This window comes from Poecilia latipinna, unplaced genomic scaffold (genome assembly GCF_001443285.1).
Source record: "Poecilia latipinna isolate Pla-1442-1.1 unplaced genomic scaffold, P_latipinna-1.0 Scaffold2766, whole genome shotgun sequence".
NCBI classification, from domain to species: Eukaryota; Metazoa; Chordata; class Actinopteri; order Cyprinodontiformes; family Poeciliidae; genus Poecilia; species Poecilia latipinna.
In genome coordinates, this window is record NW_015115382.1 from 1 (window position 1) to 16,784 (window position 16,784).

Genomic DNA, 16,784 nt, shown 5'->3' on the forward strand with positions numbered 1-16,784 from the left:
CATCTACTGTATATAAGTTTTGACTTTAGCTTAACTACTGAAATGTACTTCTTAATGATTATTCTAATTTATTGATTTTGGTATCGTGATCATTACACCACTGTTAATGGAGAATGAAACTGGATTTATTTATTTATTTTTTTCCCAGATTTTATGTCTGTAGGGACAATTAACACACATTAATTAATCAACAATTGAGTGTAAGTGTGGGCTGTTTTGTTCCTTTTCTCCAGCTGTCGACTCTGATGGAGGGCACTGTAAAGCTTATTTAAAATTCTCTGATAGGATGTGCCAAGAAAAGTAAAAAAATCTAATTTACATCTAAGAGTCTCTTGGTAACGCGCTGAGGGGAGTGAACCGGGAGAACTGGCGCTTTGATCATTGAACAGCAACTAGGGACAGAAAAGAAGATCGAGTCGTTTTACACAACTCACTCGTTTTTGCTGTAAAATGCAAATTTATAGCATGAAGTGAATGTATGTGGTTCAAGGAAAATACTGGTGTTAGGGTTATAAATGGGCAAATGGGCCATTGGCTTTTGTTGGTCAGTAATTTTACAGTGAAAAGCCCTGAATGCAGCATTTTTAGGTAATCTGGAGAATTAATGGTGCATTTACAGCTAAATTATCCAAACTGACTGAAGTTTAACTTCTTCCAAGCACCGATAAAAAAACACTTGACGTCCAGCGGACATCTTATTAACATTTCAGGTCAAATGTCCACTTACTCAAAAACAACATGGAAAATAGGCCACAGGTCCTCTTGACATCGCTGTTTAGACTTAATTAGGAAAGTCAGGTTTAGTGGTTGAATTACAGAAATTGAGTTATTTGTCTGTTTGCATTTTAATGTACTTCTAATTGTATCAAAAAGAGTGAAATGGAAAATCTGCAGAATGTGAATTATTTTATTTTTTTTAATTTGGTTAATCGTCGGAATAATTCAATTAACAGCCGGGAATATTGGTCAACTACTCACACGGGATTAAACTAGTCATATACTCAACATAGTCATATACTCAACATATACGAATAAAAAACATTTTAGGGTGAAATACATGAGATTTTTTTTACATGGTACGCCCTTTCTTCTAATACCACCCTGGGTAACTGACTATAAACTACATAAAACCACAACTTGGCAAAAAGAAAAAAAAAAAGATATATTTTTGAAGAAGTCATTTAAATAAATCTATTTTAAAAAAATATTTAAATATATTTTTGGCACTAAACATAAACCAAGAAGATCAACTTTTCTTTTCTTTTTTAATTTAAATTTAATTGAAATAAAGATTTTGTTGGCTTGTGTGTACAAATACCCACATGTGTGTGTACGCGTGTATGCATGAACAACATGCAGCCTGAAACAGTCCAAAGCAATAAAGCTGTAGATGCTGGGCTCATTTAGCACAGAGAACCACATCAGTTCATAAAACAGTCATTAAACACACAAACCCAGTGCAGCCTGATGATGGCGAGTGTCTGCTCTGTGTGTCCCTGGAGGTGTGTTTGATCTCCTGACTGTGATAATGCGATATGCAGCCTTTGTATTTGATCACTATGCAACCATCGTCCAAGGCTGGTAAACACGCACACGCACATGCACACACACTGCCATTACCACAATGGCGGCACTGAGCTGTGTGTTAAGTGTGTGAGTGAATCAAACGCAGAGAAAGCTGCTTTTAATCAGGCTGCGCAGAGGAGCTGAGGTGAGATTAATGGCAAAAAAAAACAACAAAAAAACCCTTTTAGACGGCAAGAGGAGAACAGTAATGGGCTGATTTAACTTGAACCGACTGGCATGTTGTTGATTTGTAGCAACGTCAGATGAAATTACTTCTGTGACACTGCTAATTATGTCAGAGTTAAGATTCTGGGTGTGCATTTCACGACCATAATGTGACCTCTGATCAATTTTTCTTGTGGTTTCAGAACTGGATTGAACAAACTATGCGCAGTGTCAACCAAACAGAAGTTGAAGAAAGAGTATTGCCCGTTACATTGAGGGGGGTAAGGAGTCATAATCAGAGTCATCTGAACGAGATGAGATTTTAAGCAATGATTTGGGGAAAAGGTCAAGTATTTTTTTGGAGATGTTACAAACTTTATTTAATATTACAATTTGAAATTTATTTTCTACAGAAATGTACAATTTTGACTGCTATAACGCATTACCATGTAACTACAAAAACATTTTAGGCTGTTATAAGTTAGTATTAAGATGTTTGAAGTAATTAAATATGTTATTCTTAAAGCCAGAAATTCATTGAAATCTAAGCTAATTTAGCTTTAGATGGCATCTCCAGCATCATTGTATTTCCAAAATGTAAACATTTACAAATTTAACATTTTTTATTTTAGGTTCCCATTTTGTCTATTTCTTTTTATGAGTAATATTTACATTATAAAAGTTCTTTAAATCTGTATTGGTTTGTCAGTGAATTCATAAGTTACATCATAGATAATAGACCTTCACAAGTTTAGATAAAAAAAACAAAACATTAAAATAATAACCTCTTGAGAAAATTAGTTGCTCTTCTCTGTCAAGTAGCAAAAGATAAATCAATGAAATGAATGATGTATTTTAGTGTCTTATAGTAAATTAGTCCTTTTGGTTTCAACATGTCCACTTTACTCATGAATGGAGGAAAATGTGGGACCATGTGCTGCCATGGTTACGTACAAGCCAGAGAGCAGCTCAATTTCAAAGAAAACATTTGAGAGTCCTTCAGAAAGACCGGGGGAACGTCGAATCATGTCATCTCCAAAACATTAAAAAAAAGGCTGTTTTTTTTTTTTTTTTTTTTTTTTGAGGTATAATAAAATTACAGGTGACTTAAAATTGTTGTACAGTTCTGTACTTTAAAAAAAACACTCAGCTGTTATGGCACCAGAATAGTGTTGTAACAGTTAAATTATTAGTACAAATCATAAAGCCAATCACATTATGGCAATGCATTATTAATTAGTCCATGACTAATTAATACATGAATTAATGAATTAATACATGAATAATGGCACACTGCTTAATGAGTCCTCCTTGCTTACCATCTGTGTAATAGAACTGCTGCATTACTGATGCAAACTACATAGTTCACAGTCAACAGATGAGCTAAGTGCTGTTAGCTCGTAATTGGGCTACTTTTCATGTGAAGGCAGCTTTGCTGTGCTGCTGATGCCGTTCATGGATTTTTGGCTCGATGTTTATTGTTTGGGTGAATTAATTTAAATGGTGCACCTTCCTGCTTGAAGTTAACAGTATGCAACTCCGAAATGTATAACTAAAAATAGCACAGTTAAAAGAAAAGCAACAATTGTCTACTCGAACCATTTTAAAATTGCGCAAAATTATTTTGCTTTTGACGACCACTTTTCTAATTTTGATACATCAATTTAAGCAAAAATATAAAACACCAGTGCCTAAGTGTAGCTAAATTTGAGAAGTTTTTAAGTATTTCTCAAAAAAATTCTACAGTTTTCCATTCTGCACTTTACAGAGTAATGTGTGATCTTAGATGGTGAATTAGTTGGGCTGTGTGGCCTGGTAGCAAACCTGCAATTAGCTGCTTGACACGGTCGCTGCTTATAGATTACCAACTGAAGTTTAGAAATAGGGTTAAGGGTGATGCTTCTTAATATTCAACATATGACTGGAAATTTCTAATCCACCAAGTTTGCTCATCTTGTAAAGGGGCAGGGGGAAACAAATACTTTTTTTGCACGGCTGAAGAAGATTTGCACAGTTGTGATAAAAGCATTTTAATCATTATGCCTTGATATTGGTAAGCCTTTCATTTAACAGTTTAAAGTTTGAGTTTCAGCTTGTGTAGCTGAGTCAACAAGAAAATTCAATTCAAGCTTTTAACCCGAGTCTCAGAAAACATGAAAATCACAAAAAGATGGAAACCAAGCCTGTATGTGGCTGATTATGGCTCCATTTTATGGCCTCTATGGTATACATAGTACTGGTACTGAAATCTGATGACTTGCGACAAATTTTGTGTCAATCAGTGCCACCTGCATTTAGGCAAAACCCTTCAGATTATGTGGTAAAGTATAAAACTACCAGTACATTTCCCCCCACCCCCACATTTCTCTTGTGGAAAAGTGAGTTCTTGGGTTTGGTGAAGTAGGCTTACTTACCTACTGACAATAACACTGGTTTTTGTTTAATTCAATTGTAATCAAACTAAAGCTCAACTCAAAGCAAAATGTCAACTGAGACAATGACATGCTGCATAGGAAAGACATAACATAACCACAAACCATGCACTACAATTTGGGAATTGCCCCGCCGTTCCAAGTTTTGGAAACGAGGGAAGTTTAAGTGAGAGTCAAAGTGTATGATCGATGCTGATTGGCCGTCACACCTGTCTGCTCCTTCCTGTTGCGTCTCCACTCGGGGGTTTCGAGCACAATGAAGAAGGAGGATTCCTTACTGTACTCCTCCCGGTCTAAGATTCTAACGGTTATGGTCTTCCTGTATGGGACAACACACGTACACACAAACACATACAGAAGGAAGGTGGTAAATGCATGCATGAAAGACAACAAAAAAAAACCGCAAAGAAAAAACCAACAAACAATAAAAATGGCATGACAAGGTATGCAAGTTAAAACACATATAAAACGATTACAAAAAAAAAAACAAAAAACTAGGTGGTAGATGTGGTGAGATGAGGTGACCCCGCAGTCGGCTGCATGCTCCCCCCGGACGCATCAGGAGGAGAATAAAACCGAGAGTCAGAACAGTCAAAGCTACGTCTCCTCCTGTGGAGTTTCCGTGTTAACAGCATGCAGCCGCTGCGGTATGGCGGACGCTCTGGAGCTTCGCGTGGTCGGCTTTCGGGACCGGTCAGGCGGCTCACCCTCTTCTTGACCTTTGGCGTCGTTGCTCTCCACCAGGCGAGGCTCTCCGATCTCAATGTAGAAGGCTTTGTTCTTCTCGTACTCCTCGTCATCAATTATTTTCACCTTGATGGTTTTACTGAAAGGGCGGGAGGGAAGGCAGAGGGGAGAAGGAGGAGGAGAAGAAGAAGAACAAGAAGAAGAAGGCAGAACAGTGAGGACAGGACAAGCCAGAAACTGGAAGAAGAAGAAGCAGCAGCAGGAAATAAAAAATAAAAAATAAAAAAAGCCACATTCCCCACAGGCTCCCATCAGGAAACAGACGGATTATTTATTGCCTCTTTCATCTTTGATGCATTTAAATTAGCTCAAATCAGTACAAACCAGATGGATCTTGTGAAAGCCACTCTGTGCTCAGCAAACATCCTAATCAGGACTCCATTCAATTTTAAATTCAAAGTAGATACCGAGTCCATTTGTTAGCATCAAATACATAAACGCTAAAGACCAGTGGAAGTGGTGCATGAAGTATACAAACATGTTTTTTTTTTATTTTTTATTGAAGTTTGGGATTTGCAGACTTACATGACAAGTTGACATCAATCAGACGCGACATTACAACTACTCAGCTGCAGAGTTCCTAACACCAAATACGCCATCATCAACGTTTTTAGTTTCTCGTGTTTTCATGAAATCAACACCTCTCTCACCTACCAAGACGGATAGCGGTGCATATTTAGTTCAGATATGATCCACATTTGTAATCCTCCTCTGACCCACATACATTCAGTCCAAAGTAATGATGTTGGCGCAAGGCAAGTCTGGCTGCCGAGAGTCAGCTGCAGGTCCAGACATGCTGGACCTGTTCATCAATTATCAGAGTAGTACGCACTGTCCCAGTTTACTTCTGATGCCGAACCAAACTATTAGAACGATCCATGAATAGAACGAGTCCTTCGGTAAACACAAGAGGCTGGGATCAGGTAGACGGATCTTGCAAAGTCTCCATCACTCAAGAGCAAAACAAACAAAATCCTTGATGGGAATCAGTAAATCTTTCCCTGAAATCTTGTCTGATCTCAGTTTGTCTGTAACTGCAGCAAAATGTTTTGGTTTGAGATGATAATTCAGGCTTTGGTCACAGGTCAACTTGCACACACAGTAGTCCTTTCCAGCATCTCATCAGATTGTTTGAGGCTAAACCGAACCCCCAGCAGGTCAAGAGAAGCACGTTCGTCGTCTGTTACGGTTGTGCGTCAGATTTAAGGCATACCAAAACTCCCCATGAATACAAAGGTTCCTACTGGAACTATTGTAAATCTATGTAATGTGTTTTAAAAGTGCAGCCATAATTTAAACAATTGATGAAGCATCTGGATAAAATGTAAACAAACTGAATTTACATTGCGCCTTTCCAGTCAAGCTGACCGCTCAAAGCACTTTATGCTACACCGATACAGAAATATTGAAATTATATTTGGTCAATATAAACTGATCACATACCAATCAAACAGATAGGAGCACCTCTTGAAACCAGCGTTCCTCTGCACTCTGTTGGGAATGTAAGCTCAAATTTCCACTTTCAGTCACCCATCGCACAGACATGATTATATCAAAACTTGTGATACACAGTCGTGACTTTGTCCTGCTGTTCTCCCTCACCTATTCGATGGGATATTTAAAAAAAAAAAAACACAACAACAAACCTGACTGTGAAATGCAACAGTAATGTGTGAATGTGAGAAATCAAGGATATAATTTCTCTGAAGCCGTTGTTTTTATTGTATCTGTTCAACTCCTCTCAGTGAAGTGTGTGGAACTGAGCGCCTTCGTTGTTGCAGTTGGCCTCCGTCATCTTCGACTGTATATTTCGTGCTCCGTGTGTGAAACGAGTGCCTGCAGACATGGCTGTTTATCTTGAGTTTTCAGTCCGGAACAAAACCCTCGGTTTGGTTTGATCCAAATCCACTACAGGCAATGACAAAAAGGCAGCAGAGAGAAAACTCATAATCCGGCCCACGGGGCAGGAAATGGGAACACACACACCCCGTGTGAGCGTCATCTCTGATCACAGATCTGGAGCCCGTGTTGAACACTCCATGAAAAAAAAAAAAAAAAACGTTGCATGAGCGCCAAGCGGCTCGGACACACGCGACCCCTTCAAGCAGAAAGGGACACATGCAAACACAGCCGACTCCAACGACGAGACAACGATGCCTACATCATCGATTATGAACGTTTATTCAAAAATAGCTCGACTCCACTTGTTTTTCTGACCGAACACAGTGGTGTTCATTCATCCAATTTTATGCATCACATGTCAAATCAACTGCGTCACTCTAACGCTGTAAAAAAAAAAAAAGATATTCTAACGCCACAGGCAAATACAAAGAGAGGCAACAGAGTTTAGCTTATTGCATTAGAGGGATAAATGCGCCTAGCTTTGTCTCTGAGCAGCAGATGGAGAGCAGATTTACCCTTCTGCTGCAGAGAATCCCATGACCGCCAGGCCGGCACTGAAGAAGTGATGGAGTCAACTTCTCCTCTGCCACAAGGTGGAGCCTTTGAGAACTTTACTCACTGCTGATTAAATGGAAATGCTCAGGATGTCATGACTGAGAAACCTCACAGTTGCCTCCGTCAGGAGTAAAACATAACCACCGGTGCGGCTTTTACCTCTTACATGTATTTGTAAGATCACGATCTTGAATTCAAACAAATAAAACTGACAAGTACATCATGACAGAAGCAACAAAATGTCTTCATAGAAGTGATTTTTGCCTTTATTTTAGCAGGACGGATCTGAACAGGGAGAAGACCAAAGATAACATCTCGATAACGCCGACCAGAGAGGGACTCGGAGGATCAACATGAGAAAACAGCTTTGAGTTGGGTTTGCCTCCTGAAGAAAACCCATTTCAATCAAACTGGCGACGTAGTAAATGTTTTGTGTGATTAATCTAATGTTTCAGAGCCTGTGTTTTGTTTCCAAAAATAAATCCTGAACCACTCACTGAGGAGACAGGGTGAAACACCTGAGTTGATGCCCAGATTTCCATAAAATGCCCCAGAAAACTATACACACTAGTGAGTTACTAAAAAAAAAAAAACACACACACACAAACACCACACTTTTCAACTTTTCTTTTGTAAAGAACTGCACTACTTTGAGTTGTCTGCCACAAAACACCCCCAAAAACATAGTAATAAAGTTTGTGGTAGCAACATGAAAATGTGTAAAAAATTGTCCAAACATGTTCTTTAATAAGCCGACGCTGCATAAAGGGTTAGGGCAACGGGGTGTGACGGGATTACTTTTGTACGTTATGTTCAAAATAAATTAATTAAATGTGGAAAAATGTGAGCTAAAGGACCAACCGAATGTAAAATACTCAAGTTTTGAACGTTTTCTTTTTTTCCCCTCTAAATATTTGGAGAGCATCCTTAGTTGTCAAAAGCATCAACCACACCTGCAACCTCAGAGTCAGATTTGTCCCCACAAGGATACAAACACAGCGGCGCTCTCAGACGGAGGTGGTATCACACTCGCATGGCGGCGTTCGCACATTTTTAACACTAGCTTGCCTTCACGCCTCCACTAAAGGAATTTTGGCTGCAGGAATCCAAATATGCACACAGCCTCACACAAGTTACTCTAGGGATCGCGATGTGTGTATATCCGTCTTTCCGCAGAGATGCCCTCCATCTGACTTTGCTAAAAAGCAGGAAGAAAAAAAAAACAAAAAAAACAAAAAAAAAACAAACAATCTGAGCAGCTGTGACAGATCTCCACTCCAGTGCTTCTCTCATCGGATGCATCTCCTCCCATTTGCTCTCCCTCCACTTCTTCTGCCTGATCCTTCATACGTGAAGATTTTGGTCAGTGTTTGGAAAGCACTTCTCCAACGCTTACAACGGAGAAAGCGCCCAGAAAACCATCCAGACAAATATTAGATTTTTTAAGATACGCAGCCAGAAGATTGCGCTCCACACACACACACACACACACACACAGTCGTGTAAAACTACAAATGCCAACTCTATCAGCAGGAGATGAGATTGGACAAAAATACAATATCCCTGCATCTGTTGTTTTTCTCCACCTCTTGATTCGCTCCATCAACTTTTGTGTCCATGTACTTTTCCAAGCTCGCCTTATAAGGAACTAAAGGATTCTCCGATTGCTGTTGTTGCAAAATGGATACCAAGTGCCATCTGTTTCTGTTGCAAGACAGAGTATATGTTTTGTGACATATTTAAAATACAACACTAGTTTCTGCTGACAAGGATGCTATCGTTTCAGAATTCTCTTTCCAGCTGGAGGTACGCAAACGTGACAATTTTCTGAAACAGAACAATGCTTGTGTATCATTTTCCGTTTACCACGGAAAAATATTCAGTTTCCTTTAGAAATGACAAACTGAGCGTCGAGAGCATGCTAGCCAGAAATTGCCTGCACTGTAAGCAACCGTGTTTTCCCCCACAGCAGATGCGTTTCACTTTGCCTCCGTATCTCACTTCCTGTTTCTCTCATGACATTCCTGTCAAATTGCTGCATATGCCAGAACAAAATCGAACTCAGGTCTATCTTGGTCATAGAGAATCGCAATCAGTCTGCAAGGCTCAATTGACTTTAACATGTTCCAATTGCTGCGTACATTTTCAATCAGAACAGATGCTAAAGCGAATCTGGACCCAAAGTCTCCTGTGGGCAGCGGCGCCGCTGGTCCCCTTCTCCAACTCTGCTCAACTAGTATGGAAAGAACGCAGAGTCCTCCAGGAACCACATGTCTCCTTTTTCTTCGCAGTGCAAATATAAATCATCTTTTCATTGTTTTCCAGCCTGCTCTATGAGTTTATAGTTTTGTTTTTGAAAATAAATAAATCTGACCAGCTCCTTAGTAAGAGATTTGGGAACCGAGTCACAGTTACGACTTATTTTGTGTTCTTTGCCCTCCCTGAGCCCCTCCTTTTCCAGCAGCTCTACAGATGTGTGGTTTTACAGGACAATGCTTCTCATGTGCTTTCAATCAAAAAGCGAAAGATTAAATCATTTTTAGAAGTGGTAAAGATGCAGCTTTTACAGTTTCAGGTTATATTTAAGTCCCGATCTTATGTGGACTACAACCCACTAAAACTCATGAGACTTAAGTGTTTCATTTTAAATTTAATTAAAGTATAATCTGAATCACTCTGCAGAACAGATAGTGCTCCAAAGAGCTTCCCTTCTGCTGTGGTCCATATTTAATTCTAATAGGAAACTGTCTCTGGCATTAAACACAGATGGACAGACAGGAAGTCATGAAGCACAGCAGGCAGCGGCGCGGGTAACTCCCCTCCTTTAGGCGACTGGCCTTGACGTATTTGGATCGGAAAATTGGACTTTGGGAATCACCGTTTTATTTTTATGTTAAGAAAACAAGTGTGTGCGTGTGTGTGTGTGTGTGTGTGTGTGCTCAGATGGAATACGAGATCATTTTCGGACAAAAACCCAACTGATTAAAACCCCGTCGCTCCAGATCCCTCGCAGCAATGACATTTATATAACTACAGCCAACGTGCGGGCATATTCTTTTATGTATGCATTTGCATAAATAGCTGCCGTCCACACTGCTTACAAATGTGGGCGTTATCTGTCCATTTGTGTAAACAACTGGCCTTTGAAGCTCGAACGTGTTTGTTTGTGCGGAGCAGATTGCTGGTGGGTTGAATTCAGTCAGACTAAACAAAACACGGGGAACATGTACATGTTATGTCACCGTGGCTGCAGGAACGAAGCGTCCCCACGGGCGCCTGTTCCTATGGAAAGCTCACCGAAGAGCCTCTGAACAAACATTCAATAAAACGAAAGCCACATTATGATTTAAAAATAAAATAATAATAATAAAAAAAATTAAAAAAATTAAAGTGACGGTTAAGCTGTAGGCTTTGCACAGTTTTACACGAGAGAGCAACAAGTGTACGTGTGTGGTTTTATTACACGCCGGCTTTTATACAGCTAAGACGATAATGATGCTAACCAGAGCTGAAAACCACAGCAATAGATGAGCAGCACTCAGCCAGACGTCCGCTAATAAGATCCATTCTGCTCGCTAACAGGCCTACAAATAATACTGACTTCAATACGGCTGGAGGAAACCAGAAATGCCAAGAGTTTCTGCAGCGGGAGCAGCTGCTGCTGGATCCCTGTGGTCCACGGAGATTAAAGGCTATATTTCAGTGAGCCCTGTGGCTTTGGTTATGACTAATAGCTTAAGAAAAAAATGTTTATTCTTTTCAGTGTCAAGATACTTGCTTCCAATGACATCTTTCGTCATTTATTTCGTTTGGGGAATCGGTGCAGTTCGATGATCTGACGTTTGCAATAATTCAATCCAGTGAAATGGCAAACCGCTTAGGACCAACCAAATGAATACTTTGACATATTCCAACCGCTAATTTGTTTATATTTCAGTATTTAAATGCACAGCATCTTGCTTCATTTTATTGTAAGCCTGTATTTTGCTGTGGTGAAAATATAGCTCACATTTATTAGCCCTGCTGGTGGAAAATATGTGAGGAAATCCTTAGTTTATTTAAATATATAACTTTTTTTACATTTAAATATAATCATACACTTAAATATCTAAAAAAAAAAGGTTTCAAATGGATGTTAAGATATTGATCAAATGAATTGGTAATCCACGACTTCTTGGGATATAAATATGGGCCAACAGAGGATATTTTCTCTCTTCTCCCATTCTTCAAAATGGGAAAGACAAGAAGTCAGCAGCGTTTTGATTTCTACAAGGCAGGAATTTGCAGCAAGAAACAACTCATGCTGATATTTACCACTATTACTTAAAAAAATAAATAAACAAGTCCCACGTTTTATTGGTTCATGATCAGAGGGTCAGCTTATGAATAATATGTCCATTAATCCATTCAGACCAGCTTGATGTGTGTTCACACAGATCATTTAACCTTATTTGGAGTGAATACTGATTGTTCCTCTCCAAAATACATTCAGCAACAAACTAATAAAATTGGGCAGGATATAAGTGGAATAATGCCCCTTTAAGAGGTACGTCTCTGGATGAATCCATTACAGAAAAACGTTCCGTAATCCGCTCCAGTTCCACAAGAGAAACTTTTCAAATCTTCTCGGCCCGGGCTAAAAGTTTGGCGAGGAGCAACGGCGACTTGTTTTCCCTGCTCAGAGACACTTCATCAGTTTGAAACAGAGCAGGCCTCTGAACAACAATGTTTACCGTGAAAGTCATTTTTATGCGACAGCGATACACAAATCAGTGGACAAAAGCACAAACAGCAGCCACTCTCTATTGGCTTGTCACCGGTGAAAGCGTGTGTGTACGTAGCTGTGCCTAACAGTTTATCTGTTGGTGTGTGTTTGGATCAGATTAAGCCATTTCCTATCATCACAGGGAGTTTCCCCTCCTCTGCCTGTACCCTCCACTCGTCTTCTCACAGACTTTCTCCACATTGTGCCTGGCTCTCCCCCATCATTCCTATCTGCAGTGTAGCTTGTTAACCAAATAAGGAGTTTGGAAAATCCATGGGACTCCCTCGCAGACACACAGACAGCCTTTACACAGGAAATGTCTTTGGGGAGCTTGTAAATTTGATTGAAAAAACACAAATGAGTGCGTGGTGCTCGCATTTAGAGAGGAATAAAAAGAATATATATTAAAAAAAAAGAAATGGGATGTATTCTTGGAGACGTGGAAGTCTGTTCCTGTAATGAACATCACTGCATTTAAGGGTAAAAAAACCCCCAAAGCAAAACATATGTATATACATAAACCTGTAAACTGTTAAGATAAGCAATTGAGGACTTTACCTTAAATAGAGCTCCACTCCAGAGGCGTGTTCAAATACGACAGTGTAGTAAAACAGCCTCGAGCTGTTTTTAAGTTTCAACGGAGGGTTTTTTCCTCTATGGACTTATTAGTGCTGACTTCATCATAAAACACTAGTCAAGTTCATACAGGGACAAAATGTACAAACTTCTGGTCATTAGAGAACGCTAGCAGAGCTTAGTGAAGAGGAGGTGGAACCATGAGGGCAAAAACAAAAATGGCTGGAAAAACAAACACGTGACTCCTATTAAATATGTACCAATCAAACCTCTGCATAATGAGATGGGACCGAGTGTGTGGATGTGTGTGCCTGTGTGTGTGACGGAGAGAAACAAGCTATAGAGAAGAAGCTATATGAATGCTAATCAGCTGATGCTGCCAGAGCAGCTGCACTGCTCCTCCAATATTTCCAGGCCATTTATGAGATTTCAGATGCATGATGGGAGCAGAGCACACAGAGAGTGACACAGTCAAGTGGGCTGATTAGCCTATGGAGCCATGAGCCATGATGGAAGCAGAGAAAACACCTCGTTGCTACTCGCCGTGGCTCGATACGAAGCACCGTTTCCAGAAAAGGTTACGCAACGGTCCGTCAGAGCTGATGGATTCTTCTTCTGTCACTTTATTTGAACTTTTCTTAGTTCATATTTAAAAGTGCAAAACTTGTTTTGTTTTTTTCCCTCCTCAAAACCAACAATCACATGAAAACACCACTCTTTCCCCTGCCAAGTATAAACATGGGTTTGTCAAGTAGACTGTGCAGGTTGGCAACGAAACTACAAAGAAAAAAGTAAATTTAGCTTGATAAACTTTTATGCAAGCGGCATTTAGACGCCTCAGATACGTCAAACAAGCTATTTTCTTTCCGTTACATAAACCAGAAGAAGCGCATTTGTTCTGCTTTGCCACAGCTGCCTTCTAAATCTGGATCTTCTCATTCACTTGTATCCAAAGCAGATATGTCCACATAATTATTTTCTGTCTAGATGTCATTCAGAAGCTTATTCCTCCGCCTACATTGACCGCCTCCATTTGAGTTATGTTTAGCATTTTGCTTCTCACAAACAGCCACTTCCTCCACTTTAGAAACAACAAGATACACAAGGAGCACTCAGGAGACCCGCACAGGGGAATCGCACAGGAGAAACGTGGCCCAATAAGGAGAAAGTTGTTCTACCATTCAAAGTATGATGAATCTATTCCTTTTCACAGATGGGGAGCACTGAGATGGGATGGGGTTTGCAACCAGACTAACTTCTTCCATCCCTACATGCTTCTTCAGCAATGGGAAAGTTCAGAATGGGCATCCTTACTGGTCTGTAGCTACGACCCCCAATAGGGAACAAATTGCAATGCACTGAGCAATTTGGCACTTCTTCTATATATCAAAACAGATACACATGCATCAACGAGCCTTCAATGCTCATAACCTTGATGCTAATCGGTGATTTGGATCACTTGAGAGATACGGACCACAGCAGACTGGGAATGCCCCATATGAGCTGGAGTTTGGGGGATTGTTTGTCCACTTGTCTCGGCATCATAAATTGACCTTTGTCCCACTCATTTGGATCCCAACACTTGTCCATTTTCACCCCGTTTCTACCACATCAGGAAAATATTTACTTGTTGCCAAATACATCCCACCCTCCAACAAGTGTTATTGTAAGATTGATATTTTCCACTTCACCCTCCAGTGGTCATAATGTTATGTCTGTGTAAAAATAGTGTAAAACCTACAATACCAGAAAATGTACCAATAATTTGTAAGCACCGTGGGAATACAGCAACTGGCTAACTATTAGCTGCTAAAGTTCCTATCGGCACTAAACTAAAGAGCTACTTAAAACTTTATCACAGAGTCTGGACTTTATTTTTTATCACCAATTCTAAACTACATACAATAATATGCACCAATATTATTTTATTGGAGAAAGAATGAAATGTCCTTAGCATTTCTTGACTTTAGGAGCTGCTACAAATTAGACTAGCATAAAACTGCAATATGCTAACATGCATATTATACAAGGGTTACAGATTCTTTGAAACACAGTCGACGTTCAGTCGAGCTTTTACTGTATTTCCCAAAAGTTTACTGAACTTTTTTTGTTCTTCTGAACTACCATTATGTAACATCTCAAACTGGTCATCTAGTTTTACCTCCAGAGTTTTGTGATATAAAAACTAAAATCTGCACCACCTGCCTTCCACCGACTAGACAAAGGAACAGTTTTATCTCAGAAAACTACGAGGTGCCGTTTCCAAGCGTGCCCACTTGCTCCCGATTTTTTTACACCGGAGACACCAGTGTCATGCTGATCCTGGCACATATGCCTCGTGGTATCAACAGTTGCTAAACTGCATAATTAGTTTTTACACTTTTTCAGTAAACAGCCGCGCAGGACCCTTTCTTCCCCTGTGCATTTTCAGCCCGAGCCAGTGCCTAACCCCATGGCAGGAACAATGAACGGACAATTTCCACTACATTTCCTCCAAAAAAAAATTGCAGTCTACGTCTTTCTGTTCATTTAAGTTAAAAAGGGAGATTACATCCCTACCTGTTCTTGCTATCAAGATTTACTCCATTTGATCTCTCGCGCGTTTAAACGGCAAGAGTCCGTTTCACCCCATAATCTTTATTTGGCTCATTTTTACCCTCATTTAGCCTCATCACTTCTTTCTGATGCATGCGTCCCCGTTTGCCAACTTCCCCCATTCCCCCTTCTGTTTTCTTAGATTACATGCTCAAATGCTTTGCAAGTCAGCAGTAAAAGCAATGTACTCAAGAAAACCCAGGTAAAGAACCTTTAAAAAGTAAATGAAGGCAGCTGGTAGAACAAGCGTCGAAAGTGTAACAGATTGCTTTTATGTTGCTTATGACAAGTAGGGAAATGACATTCTGCAACTGGGGGAAAAAAAATTATGAGAATCCTCAGGCATATTTCTTTACAGCAGAATTTAGAATTTACTTTTCACATCTTCAACTAATTTGCTGCTTTCATTACTGCTAGAAATGGAGCAATGCAGACAATTTCATCACATCAACCATGTTTCTTAGTACTAGGCAAGTTTTTCATATTTTGTTCGACTAGAAGGATTAGCAGGAAAAAATGAGTAAAACATGGAAACATGTTTTCAGATAAATGTGTTCAAGTGCTCCATAAAGTGTCCATCCTTGGGTTACATCCAAGAAATACATTTGTTCAATGAAACTCCTCTAGAAACAGAGGTATAGATAATGTAAGGAGCTATTGGCTGGCAACAGGATTAGACTTTCAGCTTGGCCAGCCCTTGACCTGAGTTTGACAGGTCTAACAATTGGAAAAATAAACTTTTTCAATGCCGAGTGCTGTCAGAGTGGGCTTTCAACACTCTTCAGTGTGGAGGTCAGTACTGTGGGAGGGACACTCGATGTTAGCAGTTCTCAATCTAAGTTGGGTGTTTAATTAAAAAAAGTGAAAGTGTTTTTTACAGCGTGTTCAGACATGTTTGTGGGTCATTCAGGCTGAAAGAGAGCGAGACGAAGCACGACTTAAAACAGGAATGCAGAAGGGAGCACAGGATACACATTTAAGAGACAATCCCAAAGAAACAATGGATTTGTTTCAAAGATAAATCAGAAGGCCACTTAACATCAACTCTTTTCTGATATTCATATGCTCCAAATATGAATAACCCCAGTAAACTATCAAAAGTTGTTCACATTTTTAGTGTGTCGTAGTTCTGTAAGAAATATTAGAATCATTTAAAAATTACAAGTCATTCAGTAGGTGGAAGCTTGGGGTTTAAAAATGCATCAGTTCAATTCAGTTTATTTACATAACCCTAATTCAGTACACATAATATCAAAGCACTTTACAAAAAAGATCCATTCAACCCAATCATGCATGCACTCCATTTGATCTCGGTCTTCTATCCATGCAAACCCAGCAGATTGCATCGAGGCGTGGTCCTGCAGCAATCACGCCTTCTGAGCAAGCATATAGCGACAGTCCATAATCACTCGCATCGCGTCGTTGACTTTGCAGCAATCCGTCATACCGAGCATGCATGCAACGACAAAACATTCATTTGG

The 16,784-nt window shown here is 39.7% G+C and overlaps 1 protein-coding gene and 1 long non-coding RNA gene across 3 annotated transcripts in view; one reads left to right on the plus strand and one right to left on the minus strand.

Annotated features, from left to right (window-relative positions):
- Positions 1 to 4,310: 4,310 nt before the first annotated feature.
- Positions 4,311 to 16,784, minus strand: part of LOC106939074 (sodium/calcium exchanger 1-like) — a 100,563-nt gene continuing 88,089 nt past the window's right edge. Inside the window, exons 5-6 of one of the 2 annotated variants that reach the window (XM_015021356.1) lie at positions 4,871 to 4,989; positions 4,389 to 4,482 (exon numbers count right to left, since the gene is read on the minus strand). In XM_015021356.1, the coding sequence (XP_014876842.1) occupies positions 4,472 to 4,482; positions 4,871 to 4,989 (130 nt within the window). In that variant the 3' untranslated portion in view covers positions 4,389 to 4,471. Of the gene's footprint in view, positions 4,483 to 4,870; positions 4,990 to 16,784 lie in introns of both variants that reach the window. The other variant, XM_015021355.1, reaches the window with a different exon arrangement.
- LOC106939075 (uncharacterized) lies at positions 5,002 to 7,806 on the plus strand. The gene is made up of 2 exons (XR_001422752.1): positions 5,002 to 7,513; positions 7,643 to 7,806. It is a non-coding gene; the product is annotated as an uncharacterized LOC106939075 (long non-coding RNA).